The sequence below is a fragment of the Heptranchias perlo genome, chromosome 35, assembly GCF_035084215.1.
Source record: "Heptranchias perlo isolate sHepPer1 chromosome 35, sHepPer1.hap1, whole genome shotgun sequence".
Lineage (NCBI taxonomy): Eukaryota > Metazoa > Chordata > Chondrichthyes > Hexanchiformes > Hexanchidae > Heptranchias > Heptranchias perlo.
The window spans coordinates 11,030,777-11,044,965 of NC_090359.1; the positions used below are offsets into that span (position 1 = coordinate 11,030,777).

Sequence of the window (14,189 nt, forward strand, 5' to 3'; positions counted from 1 at the left end):
ATCGACCTGAATGGATGTTTCTCTCTCCACAGATGCTGCCTGACCTGCTGAGTGTTTCCCGCATTTTCTGTTTTTATTATTAATATAACCTGAGCTCTGTCGAGCGTTTGTTGGTCGATTCACTGATAAAGCTGGGAATTGAGGGGAAGTTGGTTCATGGCGAACCCCAGCTCTGAATCCCCCCGGCAGAGAGTTCAAGGAATGTTTAATATAAATGAGATTCAACGACAGGATCAGAAAATCTCTCCTTGATGGTCGGTCTCATTCTCACGAAGTGAGGAATGAGCGGGAGGGGCAATTCCACCCGGGGTTATATTTTATTACAAGAGGATGACCCAAGAACTAGCTTGATGTGGGGCCGAAATAGCTCAGTTGGGAGAGCGTTAGACTGAAAATCTAAAGGTTCCTGGTTCGATCCCGGGTTTCGGCCGTTTTCGGGTTATTTTGTTTCTTCTTCTTTGGGTCGATTCTCGAACATTTATTTGAACTGACATTTTTACCCAACACTGAACGGTTGGGGATGGAATAGAGAGACATCAAGGATGTCTGTATTTAGCTTTTATTTCTCTATTTCCTTCTGCCTTTCTCTCTGGTTTTTGTCTCTCTCGGTGCTCGATGAACATTTGATTTGATGCATTTGTCCTAAACTGATGCCTTTTCCACATCTCAGGGCGGTCAGACACGCTCTGTCTGTCTGTTACTGCTTGTGACCATTAACGGGAACAGGCCGCGAGTTAAACATTTATCAGCAAACCGCCAGAGAGATAACACAGCGGGAATAAAACACATTGCCTCACATTGTTAGACACCGAGTGACACAGATTGTAATGTGTGTCAGTAAACATGCCCGGAAAACAGAGTCCGAGAAAGGAAAGAAATAGAGAGATAGAAAAGAGTCATAAAAAGAAAGAAAACCCTTTCTCCACCCCAACAACAACAACAACTTGCATTTATATCGCGCCTTTAACGGAGTAAAACGTCCCAAGGCGCTTCACAGGAGCGATTATCAAACAAAATGTGACACGGAGCCACATAAGGAGATATTGGGACAGGTGAGGTAGGTTTTAAGTGTCTTAAGGGAGGAGAGAGAGGTAGAGAGGCGGGGAGGTTTAGGGAGGGAAATCCAGAGCTTTGGGCCCAGTCGGTTGAAGGCACGGCCGCCAATGGTGGAGCGATGAAAATCGTGGATGCGCAAGAGGCCTGAATTGGAGGAGCTCAGAGATCTCGGAGGGTTGTCGGGGTGGAGGAGGTGACAGAGGTGGGAGGGGCGAGGTCATGGAGGGATTTGAAGACGAGGAGGAGAATTTTAAATTTGAGATGTTGGTGAACTGGGAGCCAATGTAGGTCAGCGAGCAGAGGGGTTCTCCTCCTGAACGGTGGTTTGAATGTTTGGGGGGCGGGGCTGTGATAAATATCTCGATTTAATATAATGATCCCACTTTTCAACTACCACCGAGTTATTACAATGCTGACCTGGAACAATCCAGGACATACCGCAAAACAAGACATAAAGATCAATGGTCACTTTAGCAAGGAGTTTAAAAGATTCTTCTAAGAAGGAGAAGGCTCAAGAAATGGACTGTGAACATTTCATGACGGCCTATTTATTTGTGTCCAGGGAGAGGGATGAGACACATGAAATGTTTCACACATTTCAAATCTCCCCGGCCAGACTGGCGATTGTTTATTGATCAGGAAGATGGCTGGTAATAATCTGAGACCCAGTGAAGAGGTGAGAACAGAGCAGCAGGGAATGATCCCAGAACAATAGGAGCCAGCAGCTCACCGTCTGGTCCCTGTGTCAGGGACAATACACAACACCTCAGCTCCAGACCAGGAACAGAGAGCTGCTGTTAACGTGGCCCAGCCCTCGCTAACTGCTGGAACTGTGGGATGGAAATCAGACTTTGGATCTCGGAGGCTGCTTTAGCGGCTCAGTGGCTCATCAAAAGAATAATTTCTGTTAAAGAGCAGGGCTCTGCTCCATCACAGACTGATACTGTACAGTACATGGCAGAGTAAAGCTCCCTCTACATTGTGCCATCAAACACTGCGGGGGCAGGTGCATCAAGGGTTCGATCAAGATTAAATCTCCCTCTACACTGTCACAGAGGATGTCATTTGTGACTTTGACAAGGGCCGTTTCAGTACTGTGGCAAGAGTGGAAACCTGATTGGAGGGATTCAAACATGGTGTTGTGGGAAAGATGGACATGGATTTGGGAGGCGACAACACTTTGAAGAGGAAAGGGAGGTGGGAGATGGGGTGGTAGTTTGCAAGGACACAGGGGTCAAGGGTGGGTCTTTTATGAAGGAGGGTGATGATGGAAGATTTGATCGGGAGGGGGACCGTACCTGAGGAGAGGAGAACATTAACAATGTCAGCTAACATGGGGCCAGGAAGGGAGGTTGTGTGGTCAGCAGTTTGGTGGGAATAGGGTCGAGGGAGCAGGAGGTGGGTCTCATGGTCAAGAGAGCTCAGAGAGGGCATGAGGGGAGATCGGAGATTAACTTGGTGGGCTCGGGGAAGGGAGGGGAGCTGCAGAGGCAGCTGAATGAATGGTCTCAATCTTAGTCACACCCCCCATGACTGTCTTTCAATTTACCTTAAATCTTTCTCTTCTGGTTATTAACCCTTCCATCACTGGAAACAATTTCTCCTTAAATACTCTGTCAATACCTTTCATAATTGTGAATACCTCCTTTGAATCGTCCGTTAACTTTCCGGTTGTAGTCTCAGTGCCCTTCTTGCTAGTTGGTTTTTCAGTTCCCATATGGTCTAGCGGTGAGGATTCCTGGTTTTCACCCAGGCGGCCCGGGTTCGCCTCCCGGTGTGGGAATAGTGAACTTTTAGTCCCAACCTCCCAATTTGCCTGCAGTCCAGACTGTGGCTGCTGCTTCTGAATTCGCACCACAATCACACTGAGAAATGAGGCAAACCACAGCACTTGAAGGGACAGTGCACCAAAAACCCAGTCCCACAAGCTGAAGGGAAGCAAGCAACAATATCCCGACAGGTCACTCAGCAGCTCATGGCCAAGTGTCTGACTGCAGTCCTTTTATTATTTACTGTAAAACCCGAGTCTGAGTGAAACACGCACAGAACAATCTGGAAACACTCAGCGGGTCGGGCCCCATCTGCGGAGATAACGGACCAATTAACTGAGAGTCTCAATGAGACAAGGAAAGAGACATGGCCCACTGTGAGAAACAAGGAACTTGCATTTGTATAGCACCTTTCACATCCTCAGGACATCCCAACGCACTTCACTAGAAGTTCAGTCACTATCGTTTTATAAGAGAACGTAGCAGCCAAGTTGTGTACAGCAAGATCCCACAAACAGTGATGCTATATTGAGCAGACCTCCTGTTTGTTGGGTGCTGATGGTTGGGGAAAGAATATTGGCCAGGACACCGGGAGAACTCCCTGCTCTTCACAAATTACCACTTAACACCTCATTCAAAGGACAGCACCTCTCACGATGCAGCTCCCTCTCAGAACGACACAGTCAGTCTGGATCATGTGTCCCAGTCCTGGAACGGGAGCTGGAACCCACAACCTTCTAAACACCAGCCTGACTCCCTGGGGTTACTCTCACCCTTGGCTCGTCATGAAACAGATTGTGCCACTCCCAGAGTAACTGATGACCACAGCCTCAGCCCTGGGTCCCGGTCTTCACCATAACCGCAGCCTGTCACCGCTCATAGAAAGTGGCGTGGGATCCCTGAGTTCATTCTGTGATGTGCATTGGGGGAGTGGGACTACATGGATTGATCTTGCATAGAGCCGGTAAGGACTCGATGGGCCAAATGGCCTCCTTCCGTGCTGTAACCTTTCTATGATTCTTTGATTCGATGTGGATGGAGAGGGATACAAGGATGTGATCAGAGATGGCCTTATCCATGATTGACACGATCGTGAGTAGAGAGGCCACGTGATTGCAAGGTCGAGGGGGCGGCCATGAATATGGGTCGTGGAGTTTCTATGCGGGGAGAGATTAAGGCAAGATAAAGAATCACATAATAGACTTGTTGGCAAAATTGAAGCCCATGGGATTAAACGGACAATGGCAGCGTGGATACAAAACTGGTGAAGGGGCAGAAAACAGAAAGTAGTGGTGAACGGTTGTTTTTCAGACTGGAGGCAAGGATACAGTGGTGTCCCCCAGGGCTCGGTATTAGGACCACTGCTCGTTTTGATATATACTAATGACCGGGACTTAAGAGTACAGGGTATAATTTCAAAGTTTGCAGATGGCACGAAACTCAGAAATGTAATAAACAATGTTGAGGATAGTAACAGACTTCAGGAGGACATAGACAGACTGGTGAAATGGGCAGAAACATGGCAGATGAAATTTAATGCAGAGAATTGTGAAGTGATACATTTTGGTAGGAAGAATGAGGAGAGGTAATATAAACTAAATGGGACAATTTTAAATGGAGTGGGGGAATAGAGAGACCTGGGGGTGTAGTTACACAAATCTTTGAAGGTGGCAGGACAAGTTGAGAAGGCTGTTAAGAAAGCAAATGGGGCCCTTGGCTTTATTAATTGAGGCATAGAATACAAAAGCAAGGAATTGATACTAAACCTTGATAAAACACTGGTTAGACCTCAGCTGGAGTATTGTGTTCAATTCAGGACACCAAACTTTAGGAAGGATGTCAAGGCCTTAGAGAGGGTGCAGAAGAGATTTACGAGAATGGTGCCAGGAATGAGGGACTTCAGTTATGTGGAGAGACTGGAGAAACTGGGGCTGTTCTCCTGAGAGCACAGAACGTAAAGGGGAGATTTGATAGAGGTGTTCAAAATTGTGAAGGGTTTTCATAGAGTAAAGAAGGAGAAACTTTCCAGTTGTAGAAGGGCAGTTACAACACGGGTTAGATAGAGAGCAAAGCTCCCTCGACACTGTCAAATCAAACACTCCCAGGGAGGGTACAACACGGGTTAGATATACAGTAATGCTTCCTCTACTGTGCAGTTTAGATCACGCCTCAGATTTCAGATAAAAGGTTGGTTTCCTGGGCACTCTGCTGGTGTCTCTCTGGATCTCTGTGCTCAATTACACCGCTCTCTACCTCCCTCTGCTGGTGTCTCTCTGCATCTCTGCACCTCGTTACACCGCTCTCTACCTCCCTCTGCTGGTGTCTCTCTGCATCTCTGTGCTCAGTTGCACCGCTATCGACCTCCCTCTGCTGGTGTCTCTCTGTCTCTTTGTGCTCAGTTACACCGCTCTCTACCTCCCTCTGCTGGTGTCTCTCTGTATCTCTGTACTCAGTTACACCGCTCTCTACCTCCCTCTGCTGGTGTCTCTCTGTATCTCTGTACTCAGTTACACCGCTCTCTACCTCCCTCTGCTGGTGTCTCTCTGTATCTCTGTACTCAGTTACACCGCTCTCTACCTCCCTCTGCTGGTGTCTCTCTGCATCTCTGCACCTCGTTACACCGTTCTCTACCTCCCTCTGCTGGTGTCTCTCTGCATCTCTGTACTCAGTTACACCGCTCTCTACCTCCCTCTGCTGGTGTCTCTCTGCATCTCTGTGCTCAGTTACACCGCTATCGACCTCCCTCTGCTGGTGTCTCTCTGTCTCTCTGTGCTCAGTTACACCGCTCTCTACCTCCCTCTGCTGGTGTCTCTCTGTATCTCTGTACTCAGTGACACCGCTCACTGTCTCCATCTTTTTTTCTTTTCTTTTTTTTTCCTTTCTTTCGAATGAAACTTATGAAATAGGACAATGGAAGTGATTGAATGAAAGGAGGATTCTAAAGACATTGAGTTTTTTTTCTGAAAGACATCCAATCGTATCACAACAGCGACTCATTGAATTGGAGTCAGGTGACTGCAGGTTGCGTATAAAAGGTGCTGGTTGGTGGGTAAAGTGACAGTTGAGTTGTTTGTTATCATGGGGGATTTTGTAGTGGGAGGTTTGTTCTCAGTGCTGGTGTTAGTTGGAGCGGTTTGTTGCTCTGATATTTGGCAACAGTTTAGAGGGCAGAGATTTCCATGGAGAAGAGTAAAACCCACCCCTGTCCCTCCCTTTGGTTCCCATTTCAGTGTGTCTGAGGGGAGAAGTCTGTCTCCACTGCAGACTGTGATGGTGCAGTGTGGAGAGCAGAACCTGCTGGTGAGGGTAGACATGGATTTATTTAGAACCAGGCACCTGATTAAAGCTGCTGACCTGACCCTGGGGACAGCAGGTTGTCGGCCAACTGGGATCTCCTCTCAGAACCACACTGTCTTCTTTGACTATGGGCTCCATGAATGTGGTAGCAGATTGCAGGTAATGTGATTCCTCAACTCTTGCTCCAATTTCACTGTGTGGATTAATGCCCACTCTGAGCTCATTAACATCAGGTGAAATTCCAGCCACTGAGGAGATCCCTGAATGAAATCAGTATATAAATTCTTGCCCACTGTTAAATATCACCCTGTGTGAAACTACTTTCTTTATATTGACATGTTAATCTTAGCTTTATATTTAAAAAGAACTTCAACTTGTCACTGAGGGACTGCATCTTTCTTAAATGGGTCATTACCACTCTCTAACTCTGAGATTCAATTCTATTGACCTTGAACCTTCACCTGCATTTCTCCAAACCACTCTGTTCTCTAGTGCCTCAATTGATTTATCTTTTCTGTTCCTTCCTGTGGATATTCTGGCCTGTTGCCTCAACTTGTGGTCAATGAATGTTCAGTGTGGAAGTTCCTGTTGAGACTGCTCTTAAATGATGAAACAAGTGGAATAATAATTGTATCCCAATGTATTAAAGGGGAACTCCACTTTTGGTTATTACACCTGCCAATCCCCTTGTTTTAATGGACACAGATGAGGTTTAAAAGTGATGTGTTTTGTGCTCCATATCAGGGGTAACTTGAAGCCCCTTAAGGTGAAAGCTCTATTCTATATGGGAAAGAATGCTCATCAAATCTGGCAGTGCCAATCATTTCAGGGTTTCTGACTGCAGGCCTGAAGTCCCCTGTAATAGAAGGTGGACTGAGTCGAGTAACAGAGGCTGCTCCAGGCAACTTCAACCAATGGTGGAGCTGCTTCAATCATGTGTCATTGAGGAACAACTGAAACTCCTCAAACTGCTGCTTAACAGGGCAGGAAAATGACCAGAAATGGCTTTTGTCCAATGAGACCAGCTCTTCATTCCTTAACCTGATGTCTTTCAGATGGCTGGAGATTTCCTGGTCTACACCACCCACCTGAACCACACCCCAAATGCTCGTGGATCTGTCATTGTGAGAACTAATGGAGCCATCATTCCCATTGAGTGCCACTATTTTAGGTAAGAATCTTTCCTCTGTGGCAAATAAGGTCTACAGCAGGTGCAGTTCTATGAAGTTGTCCTGAAATTATCTACTGTCCTTCCAGGAAGGGCAATGTGAGCAGTGACCCTATCAAGCCCACCTGGATCCCATTCAGCTCGACCAAGTCTGGAGAAGGGCTTCTGTCATTCTCACTGCGTCTTATGAACGGTATGTGATGGGTGGATGGCGAGTGCTTTTCTGTCGTTTCTCACTGGGAGTTACACCCACTGTCTCCAACCCTTGTCCTCTTGTACTTCAGATGACTGGCTTACAGAGCGCACCTCGACTGTCTACTACCTGGGTGACCTCATTCACATTGAGGCCTCTGTTTCAATGACCAACCACATGCCCTTGAAGCTCTACATTGACAGGTGTGCAGCTACATTGAGCCCAGACAAGGATTCCACCCCAAGATACAACATCATTGACTACCATGGGTAAGGAGCTCTCTGCTTTCTCCAGCTGGTTTTGTCTCAATAGGTTCACTTTATTCACTTTGTCCCTTTTTTAATCTTTCTTCAGTTGCCTCCTGGACAGCAAAGCTGGGGACTCCTTTTCAACCTTTGTGTTGCCAAGAGGTGAACGTGAGCTGGACAAACTCCAGTTTGACCTGGATGCGTTCCGCTTCTTTGGAGATGACCGTTCCTTGGTAAGAGGAAGCCAAACATTGGGTTCCCCATGTTGGGAACAGGTCACTAAATAACAACTTGTATTTAATGTGTCCCTCAGATTTTCGTCACCTGTCACCTGAAAGTTGCTGCAGTGGATCGGAGAGATTCAATGAACAAAGCTTGTACTTTCCAGAATATGTAAGTTCCCTCTCTCGCTCAGGGATGTGTTGTATTAAAGGATGATGGACAACCTGGTTGATAAACTGATTCTCTGGTTTAGCTGGACCCCATTAGAAGAATCTACCAATGACGTGTGCGCCTGTTGTCATCTGGGCAGCTGTCGTGCCACGAGGGAATTCCGACTTGATTCCAGAGGAAGGAGGGATCTTGCATCTGGACCTGGTAGGACATTGATCCCCTCTATGTTGGAGGTCACCCTTTACCCTCTCTAACTGGAATGTTTGATATTGCAGAGAGTGATGCTGAATTGAAGTGGGAGGGTGAGGCCTCACTTGGACCCCTGGTCATTCTGGATCCTGATGTGACAGAGCTGGCAACTGAGTCCCTTAATGAGGTTGAGCAAAGGATGCAGGAGAGGTCTCCGGGTGGTGAGTTGGTTGACTGCTAGTTTCCATTTTCTCCTCAGTATTTCCTTCACTAACCATTGGTTTCTTGTTGCTTTTTAGGTGTGGAGTCTGAGGTGGTCCTGATCCTGGCCCTGACTGTGACCGCTGTCTCTCTGATCTCTGCTTCTTTGATCGCCTTGTTCCTGTACAGGAAACACAAGCAAACCCAGTTCAACTAGTTATCAAATGACCAATAAAGCAGTGACTACTTGTATCTTCTAATGGCTGGTTGCTCATTTTTCATTATCTGGTTCCAATCAGCATGCAACGAGTGCTCAATTCTGTTAGTAACACTCCGCACTCCTCCACAGTTCCTCCTGTTAGTGAAATGGGTTGTAATGGGTCCATGTAAGTAGTGGCAGAATGGCTGTTAATAGTGTATCCAGGCCCTGTCCAGGGATGGCTGCAGCAATGGGTGAAGGCTTGCCAGGCCCTCATTGTGCAGGTCAATGAACTCTGAAGGGACAGTGGGACTGGCCTGAGGTACTGGTGCTGGCTGGTTGACGGCCCAATCATTCCCTTGGTGTCCCGTGGCCATTGATCACTCGAATCCAAAACGGGCTCCAAACTCCAGTTAAACTTTCCCTTTTGGAGCTAATTGTCCAAACACCAATAGGATTGAAAGTCAGTGGACTTGGAGCTCTCCTCCAAGATTGAATATCTCTGCCCCTGGTGTAAAGATTCTTGTTTAGTGGGGGTGGGGCTCCAGGTAGATTTCAAATGTTCAGTGTAATGGTTAATGTACACGGGGGGCAATGTTGTGCCCAGTGGGTACAGGCACAGTGAGAATGTGAGGGACGGGGAGCCCAGCGGTTGTGATTTAACTCTGTTGGATATGAATTTCACCTGTCATCTTGTGAGCACAGATTGAAGTTTCTTTATCCTCAGCTTCCCCTCACGACAGGCCCTCAGGATTGTATTGTAAGTCGTTAGTCATATTTTCAAATTACATTGTTTATCATTCACTGTATTTGAGGGGTGGTCATTGGAACAGGAGTAGTCCATTTAGCCCCTCGAGCCTGGTCCACCATTCAATGAGATCATGGTTGATCTGTGACATAACTCCATATACCTGCCTTAGTCATATCCCTTACCTTGTTTTGCTCAACAAAATTTTAAGCTGAGGTAATAGATTTAACAATTGAGCTTGCATCAACTGCCCTTTGTGGAAGAGTGTTCCTAACTTCTCCCACTCTTTGCGTGCAGAAGTGTCTCATAACTTGACTCCTGAAAGTCCTGATTCTAATTTTTAGGTTCTGTCCCCTGGTCGCTAAACTGGCTGTGTTTTTATAACTTTACAGTGAATTGGGTCCAATCAATGTCTGGGACACCCTTGTGAAATCCTGAAATTTGTTCATAAAATGGTCTTCAGATTAATAAGAGAATGTTGAACTTTATTGAGCTGTGTTTTCCTTTTTGGTAAATCAGACATTCAGGGGGTCTATTAAACAGGATGGGAGCTGTTAGCAGTAAACACCCTCGCTTCAGACAACATTCTTTGGCGGGTGGAAACCACTTCTCCATTTAAATCAAATCATGGTAATATTTTACTTGAGCTATAATCACTGAAGTTTAGTGTTTAAACATAGCAGGAGATCCAGGCTTGTTCTGTTGAAGTAGAATAACAATGAGTTAGTGGGAACTTTTAATAATAGCAATTCATTTCTGCTCACTGTACACACTGAAGGTGATTTTTTTTTCCAGTGGAACCTGCAGTCAGACGGCCCCTCCTCACTTTCACTCTGAGCTTCCTCACACCATTGACAAATAGTGTTCGGAAACTTTAAACTCAATAGATGACAATACATTCAAGTGTAGTGTAGGTCCATCCTACCCTCTTCTGACTGTTGTCTGATTGACATATAAGCATTTCAGGGAGACTTTACAAACTGGATATACTGACCAGGAGAACTACTGTGGGATATTTTAAAAATGTTGCAAAATAAATGCTATGTAGAAATGCTTCATGAATTCATTCTCAATGAAGCTTAGAATCTTACAGGACAGAAACAGGTGACTTTCCTCTCGCCTCTCATCCAATTTAATGTTCCTCTGTTCCAAGGTTCCTACACTATTATTCCCATTGAAAATAATTCATGGAGTTTGTGTCAACAACGCTTTCGGGCAGAACTCTACATTGTCCCCTCCCTCCCTGTAACGATATTTTTTTGAACCATAAACATGTATCTTTTGCCATGTTACATTTGACCCTAGGGGTTATAGAATCATCGAAATTTACAGCACAGAAGGAGGCTATTCGGCCCATCGTGTCTGTGCCAGCTGAAGAAGAGCTATCCAGCCTGATCGCACTCTTGGTCTTGGTCCGCAGCCTTGTAGGTGACGGCACTTCAAGTGCACATCCAAGTACTTTTAAAAAGCGATGTGGGTTTCTGCCTCTACCACCCTTTCAGCCAGTAAGGTCCAAACTCACACCACCCTCTGGGTGAAAAAAATTATCCACAGATCCCCTCTAATCCTTCTACCAATTATTTGAAATATATGCCCCCTGGTTATTGACCTCTCTGCGAAGGGATATAGGACCTTAATATCCTTTTTTTATTTGTTCATGGGATGCGGGTGTTACTGGCAAGGGCAGCATTTATTGCCCATCCCCAATTGCCCTCATGAAGGTGGTGGTGAGCTGCCTTCTTGAAGTGATGCAGTCTGTATGGCCCCCAATAATTTTATACACCTCAATTAAATCCCCCCCCCTCAGCCTCCTCTGTTCCAATGAAAACAACTCCAGCCGATCCAATCCTTCCTCACAGCTAAAATTCTCCACTCCTGGACCATCCTTGTAAATCTCCTCTGGACCCTCTCTGGTGCAATCCCATCTTTCCTGTAATGTGGTGACCTGAACTGGACACGGGTTAAATTTATTAGTCCGCCTGTTCCCACAGGTCCCAGTCGAGTTTCTTCATTCCTTTCCTTGGTTCAATCCGTCATTCACCGATTGGGTTTATGACCGGTCACCACCTCCTGTGATTTCCCCAATTGGCTGCCCCTCTTCTCAGAGATTCTCTCGCTCCACAGACCACCTGCACTCTGTCGGTTCCACCAATCCGGGAAGCTTCACCTGTGATTGGATGAACTCGGTGACCCGGGCCCGTCATGGCGGCCGAATCTCCCACAATGCAGAGCGGCAGAGAAAAGGCCCCATCTGTGAGACAGGCCGCGCTGCACTCTGGGAGAATGTTCGCACATGCGCACATCACCCGCCGGATCAGCGACCGCTTCCTGTTGTGTCGCGAGACAAACTTTCCGTTTTTTCGGTTGAGAACGAGCGGTTTTTATTGTGACGGAAACTGACGTCACTTTTCCTTTGAATCGCGCGGTTTGATTTAAATAAACGGCGCACATGCGCAGTGTGGCGCGTCCCTCTTAAAGGGCCCTGGACCGGCCGAGAGTCCCCGAGCCCGGGGACAGGACCGAGAGACGGGCAATGGGATTAGAGCGGAGGGCGGCAGCACAAGTTGGTGAAACCGTTAAAACAGCATCCGGTTCCTTGGCTTAATAATAGAGAAATAGAGCACAAAAGCAAGGAAGTTCTGTGAAACGTTTATAAATCATTGTTCAGGCCTCATCTGAAGTATTGTGTCCAATTCTGGGCACTATAATTTATTAAGGAGGTCAAGGTCTTGGAGAGGATGGAGAGGAGATTTCCCAGAATTATACCAGGGATGGGGTTTAGTTGTGTGGAGAGACTCGAGAACCTGGGATTGTTCTGCTTCGAGCAATGAAGGTTAAGGGTAGAAGTAATCCACGTGTTCAAAATTAAGGGGGGTTTTGATCGAGTAAATAAGGAGAAACTTCACCCACTGGCGGGAGGGTCGGCAACCAACGGACGCAGATTTAAGATAATTGGCAAAAGAACGAGAAGGGAGATGAGGAGATTTTTTACACAGCGAATTGTTATGATCTGGAACGCACTGCCTCAAAGGATGGTGGAGCTCGATTCAATCGTAACTTTAAAAGGAAAATTGGATAAATACTTGAAAAGGTAAAAATTACAAAGTTTATGGGTAAAGAGCACGGGAATTGGAGTAATCGGTTACATCCTTCAAAGAGCTGGCCACTGCACGATGGGTCGAATGGCCTCCTGTGCTGTGAGATTCTAGGATTGTATATTTTCCATATATTTGTTTCTGTAAGAAGGACAATGACAGGCTGTCTGAGCAAAGCAGATGTTCAAAAGGTCCAAACACACGAGGCATCAAAGAATCAGGTGTAGATTTCAGCCCAAACATGTTTTTTCTGCTCCAGTCATCAGCACAACACAGACCCCTGAAACACAACCAGTCACTCCTTCCAATATCACAGAGACAGAAACAGACCAGCTCTCAGTTTGCTTTCGAGTGAGTGCTGAACTCATCACATGGTGTCTGCACTAAACTGGCAATTAGAATCTCCTAATCACTTGGCTGTTTGTTAATACGGTAAAAAATCAGATTTTAACTGACCTGCCCTTTTCAATCCATTTATTGATCATTCACAGAGGCCCAAAAGAGACCTCTCAGAGTGTCTGAATCAGCTGTACTAAAGATGATCCATTAGTTCTCGCGATGAACGTGATGAAAACATATGTCGCTCGTTGATTTTGGTGTCAGAGGGTTAGATATTTATCTCACGGTGGGAGAGAGATGAATAAGATGAAATAAAGCGAGTGTCTGTGGTAATGTTTGAATGACCGACACCAATCCGGAATTTGTACAATGCTGAATGTTTCAATTCACAATGTGGATTTCCAATGGATTCCCTGCAATGTTAACACAAATCCGTTTGTTCCACAGGAGATGGTCGTGGTTCTGGTCACAGGAAATGTACAAATTCAGAAAATTTATTGTCTTGAATTTCTATGTACTTCAGTTCCCAGAACGAATAATTACAGACTCTCTGGGGTACATTTTCCGCTTGGTGATCTGGTGTAAAACTGGCCTTGCAGATTGACCGCTCGTTATTAAAACCACCTGGGGCAGGAATTCTTCCTGGACGGTACCGCCTGACGGCCGGTATCGCTCGCTGAAGCTTCCTCCTGATATTCAGTCAAGTCCCACTGAAGTCAAGGGAACTGAATATCAGGTGGGAGGTGTGATGGGAGGCCTATCCGCTATCACCCATTTTGTGCTACAGCCCAAGACCATTCTGATTCCCATTGAAATGAAAGGCAGGGAAATTCCCGCGGTTTGTATAAACGGCGGGCGATCCGCCCACCAAATGACCTCCAGGCGGTGAAGACATATGTCGACATCTCCTCGTCACCGGGGCAGATTCGGTACTGGCGCTCTGGCATGAAACTGCCGTTGGCTCTGTGGGACTGGATAGACCCAGACCGACTGGAAGTGTACGGGGATATGCTTCTGGCAGACAGCATGGCAGAGTCCACGAGGAAAGGCATCATCACCCTCATCTCCAAGTGAAGCTTTCTTACATCGCCTCTCAGGCAAGTTTATCCTTGCTTAGATAAGGAGACCAAAACTGTACACAGTACTCCAGGTGTGGTCTCACCAAAGCCCCGTACAATTGCAACAAGACTTCCTTACTCTTGTATTCCAGCCCCCTTGCAATAAAGGCCAACAGGCCATTTGCCTTCCTAATTGCTTGCTGTACCAACATGTTAACTTTCTGTGTTTCTTGCAC

General features: G+C 46.4%; 2 protein-coding genes, 1 long non-coding RNA gene and 2 other non-coding genes across 5 annotated transcripts in view; 4 read left to right on the forward strand and 1 right to left on the reverse strand.

The window, feature by feature from the left end:
* LOC137302350 (uncharacterized) overlaps positions 1–8,774 on the forward strand; it is a 413,555-nt gene extending 404,781 nt beyond the window's left edge. The window contains exon 3 of the long non-coding RNA XR_010958440.1: positions 8,613–8,774. This is a non-coding gene — a long non-coding RNA (uncharacterized lncRNA). The remainder of the gene's footprint in view (positions 1–8,612) is intronic.
* The window catches only part of LOC137302345 (zona pellucida sperm-binding protein 3-like), a 1,023,493-nt gene that overhangs the window by 339,221 nt on the left and 670,083 nt on the right, over positions 1–14,189 (reverse strand). The window lies entirely within an intron of this gene.
* trnaf-gaa (transfer RNA phenylalanine (anticodon GAA)) lies at positions 358–430 on the forward strand. The gene has a single exon. It is a non-coding gene; the product is annotated as a tRNA-Phe (tRNA).
* Positions 2,768–2,839, forward strand: trnae-uuc (transfer RNA glutamic acid (anticodon UUC)). The gene has a single exon. It is a non-coding gene; the product is annotated as a tRNA-Glu (tRNA).
* Positions 5,909–8,554, forward strand: LOC137301954 (zona pellucida sperm-binding protein 3-like). Its single transcript, XM_067971673.1, has 8 exons — positions 5,909–6,281; positions 7,178–7,293; positions 7,380–7,483; positions 7,575–7,752; positions 7,838–7,964; positions 8,045–8,124; positions 8,207–8,328; positions 8,400–8,554. Exons 1-8 carry the CDS (start codon positions 6,096–6,098, stop codon positions 8,552–8,554), a joined length of 1,068 nt encoding a protein of 355 aa, XP_067827774.1. The 5' UTR covers positions 5,909–6,095.

Excerpts from the sequence above, each read along its gene's own strand:
- LOC137301954 (XM_067971673.1), top strand. The coding sequence starts at position 6,096 with ATGGTGCAGTGTGGAGAGCAGAACCTGCTGGTGAGGGTAGACATGGAT. Across the intron at positions 7,294-7,379 it reads ATTGAGTGCCACTATTTTAG|GAAGGGCAATGTGAGCAGTG; the intron begins GTAAGAATCTTT and ends CTGTCCTTCCAG. Across the intron at positions 7,965-8,044 it reads TTGGAGATGACCGTTCCTTG|ATTTTCGTCACCTGTCACCT; the intron begins GTAAGAGGAAGC and ends TGTGTCCCTCAG.